The 19,812-nt window shown below is 40.3% G+C and overlaps 1 protein-coding gene across 2 annotated transcripts in view; it reads left to right on the forward strand.

Annotated features, from left to right (window-relative positions):
* The window catches only part of LOC306961240 (zeta-sarcoglycan-like), a 285,411-nt gene that overhangs the window by 223,560 nt on the left and 42,039 nt on the right, over positions 1–19,812 (forward strand). For both annotated transcript variants that reach the window (XM_079553906.1, XM_079553907.1), the window contains exon 4: positions 2,799–2,886. In XM_079553906.1, the coding sequence (XP_079410032.1) occupies positions 2,799–2,886 (88 nt within the window). The remainder of the gene's footprint in view (positions 1–2,798; positions 2,887–19,812) is intronic.

Consider the following 19,812-nt stretch of genomic DNA (forward strand, 5'->3'; position numbering starts at 1 on the left):
TATTTTGCAAAAAGTGATCATTATAAATTGTTCATTATTGTTGGTATTAGTCCGTTTTGTAAAAAGGGAATCCCCAGAAGCGTAAAGCTTATGGATAGGGACAATACGTTACAATACACATCAACAAACAATATACAAAACACAGAGTTACAAAAAGAAAACAAAAATTACAACCCCATTGTTCCCGTTATAATCACCTACCAACAGGATTACATTTACAGATTTAAATTCACCAATCCAGTCACATAAACTACACATCATATTATTCATAACAGATTTACAAAGCTTTATTGCAATTTTGCACTTTTGTGCAATTCAATAGAAATGATGGGCTGTCTCAAAGCAGTGGTATTGTAATGCAATGATAAACGGGGTAAAATATAAAATATGAGGATAAATGTTCTATTTGTTTCTATAGTCAAAATGGCACCTATAGAGGAATAACATCATGAAACTCATTTATTAGTCTGAAGAGCTCCAAATGTATAGCAATGTCAGACTAATATTGTTTCAGAATAAGTGTAATACAGCACTATGATGAAAATACATTCTCTGTATTTGCATTGCATTACCTGGATGTTTTCATCAGCCTGCGCAGCCTTAATCTTACTCTGCTTTCTATCAAAATCACATTAAGACATACTTGTTTACCAAACTTATTTCTATGTATGTATTTGCATATATGAGCACTTAATCATGCAGGGTTTTCCCATCTATGGTAATTTTTCTAAGTGACACTAGAAGAATAGGGCGATGCTTGTTCATGCACACTGCACACTGAGCTGGAAAGATTGGAAGTGCATTGCATCTGTCATGCTTTACAAAACGCTTCAATGCTTTAAACAGAGTGGAAAGATAATGTACTGGAGCCTATCACACGGCCCGTTGGAAATAATTAATCCAGCGTACAGTATATTCTTCAGAGGAGCAAAGCTTCGCATAGTAAATAGTGTGCAGGCCTCATTTGTAGGTTGGTTAATGGCTATACCTGGACGTATCACATCAATAGTAAGAGGCGCCTTAAGGATTCGAGGGCGTGGCCAAATTGTAGGGAAGAAAAACTGCTTGAATACTAAATTAGTGGGGGAACATCCATATCAGTATGACGTGGTTTAAAGCTTGCTTTCATTCATGGGATTTTATATTTTGGTCAATTTGTAAATGGCTTGATGATGCTGATTCGAGTAATTTAGAATAAAATTAGATGTTTCTCAGTGCCTTTTGAAACCATTATAAACATTTACAAACTTAACCCCAAGACGAAATTGGCAAAAACATAAATCTCGTCACTATCATTCAAATGGATTAACAGCTTTCCGATTTAAACCACAGTTTTTATGTGAATGATATTAATTTGGAAAAATCAAGAGAGAAATGGGGTCATCCATGAACCATTTAATTCACGACACTAAAAGAAATAAGCAGTTTAGAGACCATTGAAGGTCCAGAAATGAAGGCGGAAAATCCACATATCAAAACTAATGTGAAGGGGTTCATTTGCAAGATAGTTTTTTCAGATTATATTGGTAAAAAGAAAGTTATTCAAGACACAGAATTCATCTAATATACTGGATAATTCATACAGCAGTCTTGTTACTCACAGCTGTTCAAAACAATTCAATTTCAGCTAGTGCTTGCCTGTTTTCCAAAAAAGTATAATAACCCCATAAATGTTTCTAACATAACACTGCTGGTTATGTAATAATTTCCCTCACAAGAAACACAGTGCAAACGTTGTGACAATTGACGTTTTGGGGCTTTGGAGGAGACGACGAGCTCTCGGGCTTTCATTCCCCCGACCTAAAACACAGAAGGAATGAAACAAAGGTGCGGTACGGGCGGGAGGAGCAAGTCAACGTAAATGCTGAGGAGACGCTGTGCAAGACCGGGAGGTATTTATGGGTCAGACACCGGAAAGGGCGTACGTGAGGTCCTGCTCCTGAACTTAAGATAGCACACTTATCTTCATAATGAGGATGATAAATTTTGCGTTTTACAGCAAGTTCAAAAATAAACAATTGTAGCAAAGTGCGGCTTTGAACAGCAAATGGAGGATGTGATTGTTGTTATTTTTGCTCAACAATAACTGCTTTTCATGACATGTCTCTCACACACAGAGACAAAGCAAGGTGGAGCGGGAGAGTGCTGCGCTGAATATATTAAAGGCATTATCTGTGGCAGTCATGCTGCCGGTGGAGACAGTGTCAAGTGTAAGTGGTGGAGGCTGATGCATCGGAGGCCCATTGGTAACATAGGTTAATGCAGTATTGACTGGGACCAGGGGTCAGATCAGGAGCTACAGCGGGGCTAACTGAGGGAGAGGCAGGAGCATGCAAAATTGTAGAAGTGCAATCTCATCCCCAAATCTGTTTTGGAGAGAAGGGGTGAGAGGCACAGTTCAAAACGGAGTGCAATAAATTTGATTTTTGAACTAAACTGATGTTGGGTGCACTGTGGCAGGGTGGTTAGCATCGCCAGGGTGTTATTGCAGGCCCTTCGCTGGCTCTCCAATACAAATAAATGTGCATAATGAATGAAGGTGAGAGTGAATATGATTTCTCTGTATTTACCAGCCTACAGTATCATCACGTCAGGATCTACACTAAGTAATTGTTGGTAATAAAAGTCAATGGCACCGTCAATCGTTGCTTTTTGTGAAATGTTGAATGCTATAAGTGTGCTTTTGTATATTGCTGTGCGTACAGGAGATGCAAAGAGGTCAGATTCGAGCAGATGTGAAAAGAAAAGAAAAATACATGTGTTTCACTAAATCTGTTTTTCTTCTTTCTCTTGTCCAGGACAGTCCACTGATTCTCCAGTCAGACCGTAATGTAACCGTCAATGCCAGGAATGGAGAGGGGCAGCTGACCGGACAGCTCACCATAGGTAAGCATTCACCACAAAACGCCACAAAGAAATGGTGCTCCTCGCTGTTTTTCCCTTTGAGAGAGCCAATAATGTTGTTTTGTTTGTGCTCAAGTTCCTAAATGCACTTTAGCTCTTTCTGTTTACCAAACTAAGTGCTATCTATTTCCATTAGTGCATCTCACCGAGGCTGACAGCAGCACTGTTTTTTCAGCCAAATCAGTTTTTCAAGGTCTTATTATATTAGACCAAGAGCTCACATCATTCACAGCAAATATGACTTATCTATCTCCCCATCTATGGACAGGTTTTAAAACAATTAGATGGCGTTCTCTGTGGTAAATTGACTGGATTTGTCTGTGTGTGGAGCTAAAAATTCAGCGGGTTTGAGGAGCTGAACAAAACATGAGGAAAGTGCATTGACGCATTGGAAGAATTTTTATAAATGTAGTCTTTAAAGTTTAGTTGAGGTCAAAAATGCATTAATATGTAAATACCCTAGTGTCTGCAGGGTGGCCATAGCTCACATGTTAGATATAATCCTGGTTGCAGGTTGGCAGATTGAGTCCCGTGTGTTGCAAATGTGACATGGCGCCTGTTGTGTTCCTTCCTGCTGGCTGGCGGTATAAATGGCCCATCAGATTAGCTTCCTGTTCCCTGACCTACCACTATCCTGTGAGCGCCACGGCTCCGATCTCAGGTACATCCCATTCATACAGTTATTAACACAACTTAGAGATTTACACCTACAGTGATTCCCTGCTCCTTAAGTGCCCCATATTAAATTCTGGCTCCCCTCTGTTCGAATGCCCTCCTGGCTGTGTGAGAGGTAGAATGTAGTAATGTTTTAGTCCCAAGTGTTAGCCTCGGCAAATGCTAACCTGGTGTATTATGGTTGGTTGCCGTAGATGCCGTGTTGCCGGCCAACTACCGAATATACCGGCAAATATTCGCAAAAAAACCCCATAAAAAACTCTTTAAAAAAACAATCAATATTTCTGAAGCTCAACGGAGAGTTACTGAACCTACTTATTTATCTGCCTCTCTGCAATAAAATCCTGGATGAACACCAACGTCCTCAAACTCAACTGCAATAAATCGGAAATCATCGTCATTGGTCCAAAATCACTCCTTCCCCCCTCTCAAGACTTCACTCTCTCCGTTGATGGCCACACAGTCACCACCTACCCCCAGATCCGAAATCTTGGTTTTATTTTCGACCCCACACTCACATTCAATCCCCACATCCGTCAAATCACCAAAACTGCCTTTTTCCACCTCCGTAACATTGCTCGCCTCCGCCCCACCCTCTCCACACCTGCTGCTGAAACTCTGATCCATGCATTTATCACATCAAGACTCGACTACTGCAATAGCCTCCTGTACGGTCTCCCCTCCTCTGACTTACAAAAACTGCAATATGTTCAAAACTCCGCCGCCCGCCTCCTCACCCACACCCGCTCCAGAGACCACATCACCCCCGTCCTCCAACAGCTTCACTGGCTCCCCGTACAACAGCGCATCTACTACAAAGTTCTGCTCATCACCTACAAAGCCCTCAACAACCAGGCCCCCCCATACCTCACAGACCTCCTACAACGCCACCGCCCATCCCGTCGCCTCCGCTCTGCTGACTTAAACCTCCTCAAACCCATCACTAAATCAAAGCACCGAACCTTGGGGGACCGAGCCTTCGCCATCGGCGCCCCCACCCTCTGGAACTCACTCCCCATCCACATCAGAAACTCAGACTCACTGGCCACTTACAAAAAACTACTCAAAACCCACTTGTTTCAGCTCACCTACAACCAACAATAGCTCTGCCATCTTTGTTTATTTGTTTGTTCGTCCCATTTGTAAAGCGTCTTTGTGTCCCCCGAAAAGCGCTATATAAGACTTATGCATTATTATTATTATTATTATTATTATTATTATTATTATTAAGTAAGTAGAGCACGGACATACGTATTATACTTTTACCACAGAGCAAGTGTCTGTGTCTTTCTCAATTTAACTGAACCTGTGTGACCTTAAAGGGACTAGCTGCAAGTTGATCATTTTTATACTCACTACTTCCACCTCAGGTCTTAAGCGTAACTGCAGGTTCTCTATATTAAGCTCGTGCATGACGGCACTTCTGACCCGAATTAAAGGATCTGTATCATGCTATTTTAGCCATTCCAAAGTAAATTATAGGCATGTATAGGCATTCATATGATATATTGTACCTCTACCACTATAGAGCACTAATTTTTGTGATAAAGAAAAGTATTTTCTGGAGGTATTTTTAAACCTAGAAGACACAATGCCTCGATTCAGTTAACCCTGCCCCCTCTCTACTCTCAAACAACTTTACCGCAGTAGAAAATACACAGCAAAAAGTGAAGTTATTTCACAATGCAGTTATAAGGAGTTGACATTTGCAACACAGCTTCATAAATGGCTAACACACACAAGCTAACACGCGTTTTGACTCACCATCGCTCTGGTCTATCACTGTTTACATTATGGGACTCGCGTTGGGTATAAATGTTAATCCACTTTGGTTCAAAATTTTGTTTTTTCAAAAAAGTTAATTTTGCATGATATAGGACCTTTAACACCTTTTTGAGTGACGGTGCAGGGTTTTAGAGGCAGTTGTGGTCAACAGGTCATGTAGGGGGAGGAAAATACACAATGCATACTGCCATTCTGTTTATGACAAACCAGTCGTGTGTTAGTCTGACTGTGGTTCGAGAAGCCACAGACAGCCTTGAAGCAGCTGTAGCCACTTTCCATCACTTAGTTGTGCTTTCTTCAGTAAAGTAATTATGTTGCTCTCCACCTCTTCACATATGACGCATTTTTTAACCACAACACTCTTAATGAATCAGGATGAAAACTATGCGCAAAATGTCAAATTTTGGAAAGTAACTGTGGGCCAGAGCCTCGGTGCACAAGCGGATGGGTTTAAGCAACTTATTTTTGAGCCAAAGTGAAAAAGAAATAAACACATTTAGAATGCACAGCCAGGAGTTCAGCCTGGTGCTACAGCCTCAGGTGTGCCTCCGTGCACCTCTGCAGGGGGGTCATTACCTTGTGGAGCTACAGCCTGCGGAATAAAGTCCCCATATCTATGTGGAAAGTTTTAGTCAAATTGGACAATTAATTTACATCACCTTTAACGTGGATGTTGTTTTCATTTTTTGTCGATACACCTCGCAAATTTCAAGGAACCAACATTGTTCTCCATAGTGACCCAATAGATGTGGTACTACAAAAAAGCCTTTATCTATATTTCTGCTATATTTCATGCTTAAATCCTTTCTACCAGCCTGAACATTTGTCTGCTTTAAAGTAGTCACTTCTATAAACATTGTCAATTGAGTATCAACAAATGTGGGGGTTTGACAGTTGTTACAGCAACCAAGAATTAAGTTTTATACTGCTGCTTACTGGCATGTGCGGTATTTTTCAGAAATAAATGTGTTGTTTGCGAGAAATTGCCTCCGTTGCTTCATGGCTGATCATTGCAGGTACAGCATTTAGATTGTGACAGCTGAGATGAATGGTATTTGGAGCTCGATGCCCCGTATCTGCTGTGTGATGTACACTGCAGTATAAAGATATTTATCTCCAGAACTTGTTTTATTTTCCCCACACATCCACACTCCATACCTCTCGGAGCTGTGATGGGTCGAATTTCCTGACAGCTCGTCTCCTGCTGTTAAAACTCCCTAAAGCTATATTCCTCAGTCAGAGAAAGCCTTTAATGCTGCAGGTGCGGACGTGACTGTCGGTGGATGTGGCGGCGTTCACTAAATCACATTGTGTTTCAATGAGGACACCGTGATGGCTAAATGACATTGACTGTGTTGTTTGTTTTGTGCACTTACCATTAAGCAGACAATTAGAATTTACGGTGTTTTGCCCAGCAACAATAAAACAAGACATAAAATGAATTGGTAAGTGGCTGTGGGTTGTGGTTGTGCTTCTTTTGTGTGATCCAGCAATAGTTGTTCTTCTGGTTTCTTGTTCCCAACAACAAAACAAAAGGACATGTAAGAATTATTGAGATACGGAATTATGGGTTTAATTGGTTGGTTTACTTTTCTTTCTTTTTTTTTATCAGAAAAAATATGAATAAATGAGAGGAGAAAAAGTAAACACATGCATGAATGCAACCAAACTCCACTCCAGGAATGTTGTGATGAATTGGAAACATCATAGCTCCTATATATCACTTTAGCAGCACAAATGCCCAGCAAAAAACAATTTTGATAGCTTTACTACTGGCATTTTGGCATAGGCACTTTGAGAATTTAAAAACACTTGTCTGATTTATAGAAGCTTACATGGGTTGACTCCACCACCTCATACAAACGTTAAATACAGAACAACTGTCTGGACGACCACTAGGGGCGACTGTGAGGTTCCTGTGAGGAAAAAACGTTTGTCAAGTGTCTAGTGGGACAATTTACCAATTACAGCTTTAAAGCATTCAAAATGAAAGGAATGGGTTAGATCAGCACGTTTAGTGTGGACATAATTGATGAAACATTTAAAATGCAGCTTTGGGCTATGTGTAATGCACCGCAGCACTTTAAATAAGTCATTATCTAAAAGATAATGGAACTGAATCAAATGTAACTGATATTGATGTAAGTACATTTGAATGAATCAGCCTTGTTAATATAATTATTGATGAGATACAAAATTGTACAATTATGTGATTGTGACTCCATTAACTGACTCCAACTGACTGTAAGTGAACAGCTGTCTAGGGACAACAAATGGAAAAGACTCTATGGTTAAAATCCAGCATATTTACATATTGGTTTCTGATTGTGCTTTACGTGCAGTGGGCGGGGTCAGTCACCTCCATTATTGTTTGCCTGAAAATGTCATTAAAAATACTCTTCGGCAACATAAAAACATATTGGTTCTTTTGTCAAGACATACTGTAAGTATGAATAATAGGTGCAACGGGCATGTTCAAATATGGACAAAACTAATGAACAGGCCTGCCTTTTTCCTGATATAATTTCACTTATTTCACTACGTCCTCCAAAACCAACACATATATCATCACTTAGGACAGCTTTTCACCAAATGTGTGAGTTTCATCAACTTACCATGGTTAGTTTTCAAGTTATGTAAAGAAATGTGCCATGAATTTAGCCAGACTTGGGTCTTTTTCAGACTTCAGAGAAAACAGGAAGTTTAGAGCGCGACCAGACTCTGCTGGTTTTCTGCCACAGTAGTGAGATCTGTGATGTAGGGGGGTCTCTTCTGATAGGCTGAGTGTGGACTACATGCTTCTTTTCCTTATACTGATGTGCAGCAGGGAGGCCAAATGTAAAGTGTGTGTAAATTACCCCCCAAAAAAGTCACTTGCCTTATAAAGGGTTAATATAAAGGATAACACAACTTTAGGTTTGTTTTGTCAAGAGAGAGAAAACTGTTTTAATTGCTACTATTGTTACAAATTTGGCCCTGTATGTTCTGTGCTGCAGTGAGTCTCTTGTCAAGTGTGCCAAAAACCCAAGATTCCCTACTGTGCCAAATCACACTTAGACAGCACCGCTCAGTGCCTGCTGCAGAGCTGCTGTGGCTGACCAGAGCCACCCACCCCTCCAACCCCACAAAACAACTCCAACAAACTTCACAATTCTCCCTGGGTTATTAAGTATAATGAGACAACAGTTATTTCTGTTTACCAGACTCCTGCCACTTAGGGAGGCAAGAAAGTTGCAGCTGACTAAAGCCCTCATTAGTATTCATTACATAAAGACACAAGAGGACCAGCTCTCCCCGGTCTGAGCAGGAGGTTCAGGATCATCCCAGCTGCTGCTGAAACATGAGAAATAGACACTAATGTTTTCAGCGACAGTTTGGGCGAAATGTGTGCTTTAAAATGCCTGGAGATTAATCATTTTCAAATATACTCATTTTCACAGTATTTGACCTGAATAAATGAAGTTGAAATTACTTTTGTTTGTACCATGTATTGCTTGGCTATGCAGCAGTGAAGTGAATCTCTAGTTTGTCGTTAGCCTGACCAGTGCGAGGGGCTTATCCATAAGTTGGCCTTGGATGTCTCGCCTCACTTTTATGGCTCTTTCTCTCGCTCTCCTTCCTCATCCTTCTTTCCCATCTTCACCATTGGCTCATTAATGTGAGTGAAAACCTGTCATCTTTGTCTTCTCAATGGCTGCCTATAAAAATGATAGGTGAACCTGAAGTTTAGAAGACATACCCTTTCACCTCAGTCAGTGATGATGCCACAACATTTGTGCATAAAATCACACGGTCTATTAGCCAGGGCTGACTCTGTGAGTTACCTTAAACAAAAACGACATAGAGCTACTGATCCTTCGATTACTTCGGTGTTCATCTTGGAGAGTTAAAAGAATAGGCCAGCGTTTTTACATACTGAGGTATGTTCTTACCTTAGCTTAGATGATCTTTGTGCGTGCACTCAGTCACACAAATGTTGTTAGCATTTAGCCTTTCCCGCTGCTTCGAAGTTTGCGCAGTAATATCATCGAAGTACTCCAGGTTTTATTACACCTCACAATATAGTGCCCCTTTTTATCCGCTTAGAAAATCAACATGTTTAATTTTGTGTAACTAGACTTGGATCGTGTAACGTTTCACGTAACTGTATTTAAATAGGGAAAATGTGGAACAGCCTGGTAGCTTCTAACGTCACCTGAGTTTGGAGCTATACCTTTGCTGAGAGGCTAAATGCTAGCAACATTTGTGTGACTGAGCGCACGCACAAAGACCAGACAATTACGCATCAACTCGTCTAAGCTCAAGAACATATCTCAGTATGTTAAAACAGTGGCCTATTCCTTTAACAGCCAAGAGCACAATTAAAGAAAATGACTTTACTCTCCTATACTTTAAGTTTATCTAAATGTTTGAAGATAGTGCACCCCCCCTTCACACTCCAACATATAGAGGTCAGCTGAGTTAACTGTCTTGAACAAAGACACTAAAACAGTGTGCACTAGTTGGACGATCAAGGCACTGTTTGAACTAGATTAGGCTCTACCTATTTAGCTGTCTGCTTTAAGGCCTTGCTTGCTTGTGCATTGAAAATATGGTGCACTTTTCTTGTTACAAGGACAAAACAATACATTGACAACGACAAAGTCATAGGAAAAAAGCTTGGTGCCAGGTTATAGTCACGTATGCCAATAAGTAAGTGTGAAATTGATTAATTTGTCCTTGAGCAACTACAATTTTAACCTGGACTAGATGGATTTGCACAAAGTCACTGCCATTCTGTTTCTGGCTCACACTCTCTATTAAACAAAGTCCCAAAAATCTTTTTAAAAGTCCTTCCAACTTTCCCAAGTACTTCACGACATCTTTCTTCACTCCATCGTCCTCTCCTCAATTTACTTTCCCTCACCACAGCTCCTCCACACTTGTCATTTGCGCTGGCCTTCCCATTTTAATCATGCATGCCCCTCATCTTATATTAAGCCCTGAATTCCCTGCTGACCTTGTTACCTTCCTCAGAACAACTCTGGCCTGTATTTATCTCTTCATTATCTTTACCTTCTTACACTAATTATGCTGCCTTTTATCTGGGCACAATCTCTCAGCTCATTTCTTGGGCACCTGGCTAATGTAGCACAAAAGTGGATTATGGTGCTAGAAATTTAAGCAAGTGAACTATAAGCGCGCCAAAGATCTAATGATTCATTTTCTGATAATGTCAAGCCATAAACATCAAGTAAAGTGGCTGGACCTAGAAAGAGTGATGCAGAAATGATGATGGCATGTTGCAGGAAATTAGGGAAGAAGATACTGTAGTTCCATCAGTGACATTTAAAATCATATTAATAACTGTCCTAAATTGGAAATCTGCTTTATATTTATTGTGCTACACAATTGCACCAATGTGATTGTTGAGCAAAAATTAGATTACTGTGCACAGCCAGCTCTACAGCTAAGCCTCACAGTGAAATCCAATTGTTCCATTTACACATAGTCTAATTATAAATGAAGATCTTGAAGAAATCTCCCCTCCCTCTCAGCAACCATTGACAGACACAGCAATCCCATTTCGCTGTGGTCACACTTTCTGCAGAGAGAGCCGCATGACCTCATGTGACTGGCTCGGAGGCACAGTGCCATACTAAGTGCTCTCATGTCCAACACTGGCAGCCAATCACAGAGGAGCACACAAGCACCTCTCCAGTTTAATGCTTCCACCCAACGACCAAATCAACTGTTTTAATGGACCAATTAAAAATACATAGAGCTGAGCATTTACAAACTGGAACACACTTAAGCTATCAAGTACTCAATAAAGGCCTGGGTTTACTGTTATCATTTATGCATGCAGTATGATAGTGCTTTCCTGCGCACAAAAGTTCACTGCATAACAGTTTATTTAATATGATGGACACTGTATCATTATTGTAATGGTATGTTTAAAGAAAGGCTATTGATCAAAAGATGCCAGGAGTTTGTGCTTGGAGACGACTCGAGAATAACTTTTATTTTAGAAAACAGTGTGGGGACTCCTGACTACAAAACAAACAAACAAACAAACAAACAAACAACATGATTATAGTTGCAGCTTATGAAATCCCCAGAGACAACTGCCTTGTTGTAAAAAAAAAAAAATGTTCAGAGTATTTTCATTGTGACATTTATGCGTGTGGCTATGATGCTCATTTCCCAAAATTTACTTTTCATTTGCAAAGGCTTTGAGGGGACATGAATTATGCAGCGTACACTACATCAGCGGTTCAAGCGGTGACTCAATGTTCCTGAGGCATGTTTTGCAGGAACTTTCTCTGTTTAAAAGTTAAAGAAATGAATACTCAAACTCAATCCTAAATCCAGCCCTTACCAGCAGCTCACCCTCCAGCTGTGCTGCCCTGCTCCATTCAGACTGCCGCAGTTGTCCACAGGCAGAAATAAACACTTGCATTATTTTTGCTTAATCTTTGAAATGATTCAGACTAACACAAAGGGTGCGATCAAATAAATACACAGTACAACTGTGTATTAATAATTTACATACTCCTACATATCTCAGAGTTAGATCTAACCAACAACTGCTAAGTTCTTCAATCATCAACACAGCTGAAAAACTAAGCCTTCACAAACATAATACAGTAACTCCTTTTGGGAAATGGGAAATAAAGGCTTGCCTAATATGTTCTTCCCATATCATTACTTTATTTTTATCTTATTGGATAGATAAACAAAAGCATTGTTACAATGACAAACACCACTTCACTTCATAGGCCAAATAGCTAACTGCTAACTCGCAGACAAAAAGTACATTTAGACAAATCACGCACAGTACAAATAATATTATACAAACATTATAAAACTGTTCACAGGTTTAATTTGATTTGAGCCATTGTTTTATTTTATTGGTAAACACGTTCAGATCTGCAGAGATTAATAGAATATATCGCCTGGTTTAATAGCGTCCTCCCTGGGGCTGGGGCTTCGCTTGAAAGGAGCTCTACAGACTTGTTGTTGGACTTTGACAGTATTAAAGGTCATTACAAATGCTAGGGTTATGCAATAGTTTTATTTTAAGTTTTTACGTCTTGAAAATAGGCAGCACCATATTCAGCAATATATATATATATATATATATATATATATATATATATATATATATATATATATATATATATATATATATATATATATATCAGTACAGAAAATGTGACAATGGTGGAACATTTGTTTTGTTCTTCAGTATATTGACATTTTTGGGGAAAAAAGACTTGTGCATACTGCATCTTATAATAAAGCTTTTGTATTGACTGTGAAATAGCAGCCTACATGTTTTTGTTGTACACATGTAGGTCTGGGTACTGTTAAATGGTACCTACTTGGTACCGACCGAAAAGCAACAGTAGGGGGGCGGTATCGGAAAGTCTAAAAAAGAGTCTAAAAAAGCAACTTGAACTCATGACCAGCTTCAGCGCAAATGCAGATATTTTCTTAAAGCCAAGCAAAGCTATAACTTACTAACACTTTAGTCATTATTTTGAGATGGCAGAGCCGTGGTCTGAGCCAGGACTAAACCAGGACTTACAGAAAGCAGGTTAAAAACTAGGACTAAACCAGGACTGAATAAGAATCTAGAGCTCTTAGACAAAGAGAAAAGCAGCAACAACACGGCAGTGACACATCAGCTTTACCTTTAGCGAAAGCCCCGCAGAGCCTGAAGTTACGCGCTGTTGTTTACAACTCCATGCTGCACCAAATGGCAGCACCGGAGGATGAGATCAAAGATTGTTTGTGGAGAAAGTGAGCGCTCACTCTGCATTAGCCATTTTTGGAACAGTTTTGGAAAAAATTTAGTGACAGAGTGAGCGCCCTGACATGTGGAGTGCTTTCACTTTGTCAAAGAGCGCAGTGTGTTTCAAAAAGTTCAGCTGAATGAAGACGGTATCCTGATGTGGATCTGGTCTGTCCCTGCAGCTCAGGAGGTAATAATGTCCTTTCTCTCTTTTTATCGCTGCTTAAGTGGGAATTCTGCTCAAAACATGAAGTTACAGGTGACGCTGCTGCGGTCTGTGTTCTGTCTATTGTACCGTTTTTGGACTTTCTCCTTTTTATACACATTATTTAAACTCAATTAAAATAACATAGGCATTGGAAAAAGTACCGTTAAGGCCCTATTCACATGCTGCTCTCTGAACGTAATGAAACATGCCTAGAAACTCACTCCTGCAATGGGATGGTTCATTTGGAAAAGCAGGAAAAACAAGAAAATAATTATTTAATTTACTCTAAATGTGTTAATGAAGCTTAAATTCAACCTGGAAGACTTACCTGCAGCAGTCCATTCATCGCCTTATCTAGAAACTGCACCTCGGCAATCATCCAATCTTCCCCCAGGATTCCCCTCTTTCACTGCTTTGGCCGTTTCCCATTTGTGCAGTGACCCTCCTCCGCCCCTCCTCTGCCTGACCTCTGCTCTGCTCATCGTCCACTGGCCGCCTCAAATTCATCCTCCATAACCACCAGTGTCTGGGCTCCAGGGGAACGATTTCTTCTCCGTTCATTCATCATGCCCATGTATATCATATCGTTAATCCACTGTCTTCCGCCGAGGTTTGAGTGCCAAACATGATTCATGTCCAATAAAACTTTTGGTTACGCTTTCTTTTACACTTTGTGTCTGCCACAAATAGTACAATGTAATGTGCTATGTAACTTGTAACAATGCAGTACATACATTGTGTCTATTAGTCATTTGGAGGTACATAATGCAATAAGACATAAGACCCTTAGGGCTAGGGGTCAAGTTTAGGGTTCTGGTGTGCACTGGCCTTTAGGGTTTTATTACATTACTCCAAACTACTAATACAAATTATTCCATTGCATATGTAGCCCATAAGTACAAGTTATTACACATTGTTACAAATCACATTACATTGTACTAAATTTGGTAGGTACAATGTATCAAAAGTCGTGTTAAAATAAAGCATTACCAAACTTTTCTGTGAGTCTTTTCAGGATGAATTGGAGTAAACTCAATAAAGGTTAATTTCTTTTTTTAATGGCAGGTCTATGTTTATGCCTTATGTTGATCTGTCACTGTGTTAACATAATACACAAGAAAGTATATCATCCAGTGATTGAATAAAACTTAAACTTCATCAGAAATGACATTCTGCTTTGTTTTGTGAGACAACTTCTCTTTTGAGTGACATTTTATGATATCTAGCCAAATGTGTTGAAAGTTGAAATATGAGCTGAAGAGTGCAATTAAATCAAAAATACTGTAGCTTTTATTAAATTTATGCTGGGATATATCTGACTGTGCAATAAATAAAACTCAGTTACATAATGTTGCAACGGATTCTTTTAAGGCATTTATACTTTTGTTCGCCAACTTTTCTCTATTCCTCTGCTCAGCATCGCCTCTCTCCTCCGTCTTGCCGCTTTGACTCCAGAGATCATTTTGATGAATGTCGATGACAAATGACACTCATTTATCTGGTGCTCTGGCTCCTTCTCTCCTCCCTCACCATATTAATGACTGTAATCATCTCTAAATAAATAATTGGTGTCCCCCAGTGCATGAATTTTACCCTCCCACCTGTGGCAAAGTGGAAAAGGCTGCAAACTGCAAGGCTATGCACTTTCTTTCTCACTGTGTCTCGCAACTCCGTTTTTCCACAACTTTCCGTCATTTATCTTGGTCTGCGTTCGAATCTTTTGGAGGTGTGTTGTGCCTGTAGTTGTTTGACTGGTGCAAACACATCAAACAAAAGAAGTGGCCAGAGCTTTGCAGCCTGTTGCATCATGAAAGTCGAGTATGCTGTTTATTTTCAAAGACTTTCAGAGAATACAGCTGCGTTCTCCACTGCCTTCTTTGAAAGCAAAAACACGTCTTTCAGCAGTGAAGTCGTGAGTATTTTTAATAAATGTCATTCTTTAGTAATTCAATCTTTCAAGAGCACAATACAGTGTAGAACAAAGTACAGTTTTTTCTTTGTCTCAAAACTGTGCACTGAAAGTTGTGGCTAACTTCTTGTAGGTCAGCTATTTAGATTGCTTTATTGATGACTATTTCCTGTCCACATTTTTAACATTTAAAAGAAAATAAGACTAAAAACAAAAGAAAATGTCAATAAAGAAAATTAGCTCAGACATTGACAGCATCAAATTAACATTAGCCTTTAGATTAAATACTATAACACTTATATCTATAAGCATCATGTGCGGACTGGCCATATGTCCATTCTGGAAGAACTCGAGGGCCACCGATCTTAACCGAGCTTTACTCAAATCTAAAAGCATCAAAATAGCGACAAAAACAAGTATGAAAACGGAACAAAAATGTGCCAGAAAAAACAAGACAACAAAGCAATGAAAAAACACAGAAAAACATGACAAAAACGTGGGAAAAAGTTAAAATCACTTTTGTAGGTCTTGATGAGCCGTTACACTGTTGCTCTCCAGTTGAGAAGCTTTTAGATTGCACTCGGTTAAGGCTACGAGGTGAACATGTGTCTTTGTGGAAGTATTTACGCTAATTTGGGCCAGGCTGGTCAGAGTCCAGGGCCATTTTTCAGTCCCAGTCCGCCCCAATAAGCATTGAAGTCTACTCCGGTGATGTCTTAACATCCTGTTGTGATTATCTGCCACCTGCTTGTTTTCTGACATATAAATATGTATTCATTTCACCAAGACAAAGCTAACTCCCCTTGGACTAAAGGGCAGGAAATACTAGTCACACCGCTCGGAAAGACCCGATGTCCATCGATTTGCACACACCAAGTATTTGCAGCTTTTAAAGTAAAAAGAAAAATCCTAAACGGGAAACTCATTGGCATTTTTAAGGCGGCATCAAACAGACAATTTATAGAAAAGAAAGTTTGTGTATGAAGTTATATAACTGTCAAACTCTGTGTTTGGAATAATTCATGTCAGAATAAATTCTGTTTTTAAATATTAATATGCTTACTCACTTTAGAAAGTCAAATAGCATATAAATATACATATTTGAAACAGCCTCCGGACCTGTTATGCATATGCAGATGACATTACAATATATTTTCATTAACCTTTCAGTGTAAACTTAGAATAAACACATTCAACTGCAGAATACATAGTATTCAAGCTCTTTTGATGGTCTTTCTTGTGCAGTTTGTGCTTGTTACGCCGTTGAAGTTGAGCTATGAATTGAAATATTGTTTTTGAATTGCACTTTGTAATCCTTGTTGTACAGCACTTTGGGCAGATGCGCCATCCTCAGTTGATTGGCACAACCTCTTTCTCTTTTTGAGTGCTGTTGTAAAGACTTTATTAAATCCTAAATGGCTTCACAGAGAGCAGCGCTGGGGGACAACAAAGCAGGTCCCGTCGGAGAGAGAATATTGAATCTGTGCATCAATTAACATGACTGTCTAATGAGGAGCACCGCTGTTTGGTGACAGAGAAATGGCATTGGCTTCATCCGACAGAAAGCATTGGATCAAGCGTAATTAATCTGCGTGGTTAAAATGAGGTGATACTAGGCTTTAATGTTTTATGAAGTTTATGTTTTAAAGAGGGAGAGACAACCAGAGGTCAACCCACAAATACACTGCACTCACCTATTCCTCAGTGTGTATCGTCACTGATCGTTCTTAGCTCTTTTAGGGTCCATGTGACCTGCTACACTTTTACCCTGGCTGGCGCCCTTTTTTTGTTTTTTGTAGTTTCCATGAAAAGGCCAGATAAAAAAAATAGTAGAACCAGTGTGTATTTAAAACTTAAGACAAAAATAATTAGTTTTCATTTTGTAAGGTTAAGCGATGGCAGCAGCCACCGAGTCCGCTCCACCCGGGGTTTGTTTTTGTGTGCCAGCCCTGCACATGCAGCCGCCGGGGCAGAGGTCTCGCGAAGTCTTGCCAGTGCCAACCTCTCTCTCCAAAATCATTCTCCCGAGAACATAAACACACACCATTTCCTTCTGTCATGAACAATATCTCCAGTTCAAATCACAATACCTCACCTGATGACCCGGTTTCCCACTACAACATCTCCATAACCTTCTGGATACTCATGATTCACTTCTTTCACCTGCCCCACTTCTCTTTTCACTTTGTCCTCCCTCAGCTCAAATCCCAAGGACGACAACTAGAACAGCTATACAATAACACTGGACTCACCATGCTCAAAGAAACATGCAACAACACTACAATGCAATGCAAGGACAATCTCTCCTCAGCTAAATCCGCATACTACTCCGGTTTAATTCATTCCAATCAACACAACTCAAAAACCCCTGACTCGCTCCCTCGCCATATGCAATCAACTGACTTCTGCAACTCACTCATGTCCTCTTTTGTCCCCAAGATCTCCAGTATCCTCCTACACCTGACCTCACGTGGAGCAGCAGTCTTTGAAGTGGACTCCTCTGCCCCCACTTATCCTTCACAACTACATTCTCTAGCTTCATCCCCCCTCCGGTTAAGCCATTTCTGAACTTGTCATCAAATCTCAACCCTCCTACAGCTGTTGTTAAAACATCTCTTCACTTGCTCCCCTCATCACCAGCATCATTGGTCATCATTCATTTGGCACTGTCCCTCTCTCATTCAAAACTGCTACAGATACACCAATCCTGTTTGGACGCCATTAACTTCAACAACCTTCAACAACGTCCCATTTCCAACCATCCCTTCATCTCTAAAATACTTGAAAAATCAGTCTCATCAGTTACTACTGTATGAGCAGCTCCAATCCGGTTCCTGTCCCCATCACAGCACTGAAGCAGCACTTCTCAAAATCACCAACGACCTCCTCTTGGCTTCTGACTCTCTTCTGCTTTACTTTCCACCCTCCTCATTCGCCTCGACCTCACCGTGCCCACATCCCCTTGTGGAGCAAAAATCGAGTGCAGTTGAGCTTTGCGTGTCTAATAAACGCCACACATTTAGCACACGGGCCCTCATGAATATGCACAACGGGGCAATGTTGCCACAATGGGCAAAATTTGAGGTGGAGACAATGCAAATACTATTGTTTTACTATTGTTTTTGTTGCATTTATGACAAATACACAGAGCAAAACTTTCTGCAGTTTAAGCACGTATGAGAAGCAGGTATAAACTTTTCAGCAGGACAGAATAATGCAGTTTGAGCTACAAAACGTTTTCTAATGTTTTTATCTGGCTCATTGTTTTGGCGGTGGCTCTTTCCTCAAAGGCGATCAGTCATGTAAGAGCAGCTGCAGTTTTGCACAGCCAGTGCTCACGCCGTAAACTCATTTACATATCACATTTGTGGCACTAATAATACAAACTGTTTCTAATGGTAAATCAGGTGGAACATGGCCACAAAAAAATGTCACTTACTAATTTTAAGTACTACTCGCAATTTAGCACCTGCCCCTTAGACTCTTGGGCATGTCTCATTCCTTTTACTGTTGTGAATTCTGACTTGTTTTGACTCTAACTCAGGGTGTTTTAGATGTTTACAGGGGTCCACATGTTTGAAATACCACAAGTAGAACATCTCCAATTTTAATAATGCATTAGTCTTATACAGCGCTTTTCCAGATGCTCAAAGTCGCTTTACGATTTTGTGCATTACTCATTCACACCATACTCAGTGGTGGTAAGCTACTATTATAGCCACAGCTGCCCTGGGGTAGACTGATAGAAGTGAGGTGACTCGTCTGTGCCATCGCCCCCTCCGACCACCACCAACCACTCGCACACACTACACTCATCACTCACACACTTCCTGGTGTTCCCAAACGGTCTCCTATCCAAACACCGACCAGGCCCTTCCCTGCTTAGCTTCCGAGATCTGATTGGATCAGGCTTTTTACACAACCCCTCTATTTCTCTATTACTGCACTCCTTAGAGCGGACTTCAATCATACCATTTTCCCACAAACATACACTCCAAACTCCAAAGTGCACAGACACACTTCAGCTCACTTCAGGACCAGACAAATCTCAAGTGCTTCTTCCTGCGTGCTGTTGGTAAAAGAGAGAGCGGATTAGCGGGAGAGATAGGAGGGGATAGAGACAATGAGATCCAGATGGGAAAGAAGACTTAATCCCAGACTGAAGGGGGCTAATAAAGTGTGATTATGACTGACAGGGCTCTCCAGGCCGATTACTGACACTTGTAATCGGTGCTCAGTCCACAGGGCCTGGCCTTCAGGGTTGCCTTGCAAGTGTGAATTATTGGCACCAATACAGTAGATTGAACAAATGAGAATATATATAGTTTGTGAAATTTTTCAGGGTCAGAGTGTTTATGCTTCAGGGAATTGTGGCCCTACTATGACTTTTGGAGTGAGGTCAGGTTTTATTAAAATATATATTGGACTAGTACATTTTGAGAACGGTACCATGGTAATTGGCATGAAGTCCTCAGTATTAGCTTGGCTCCACATCTGGAGATCTGTCCGCAGGCACTGCGGTTGCTGGATCAAAGGATGGGTCAAATCCAA

Source organism: Gobius niger (genome assembly GCF_951799975.1).
Source record: "Gobius niger genome assembly, chromosome: 3".
Taxonomy (NCBI): Eukaryota; Metazoa; Chordata; class Actinopteri; order Gobiiformes; family Gobiidae; genus Gobius; species Gobius niger.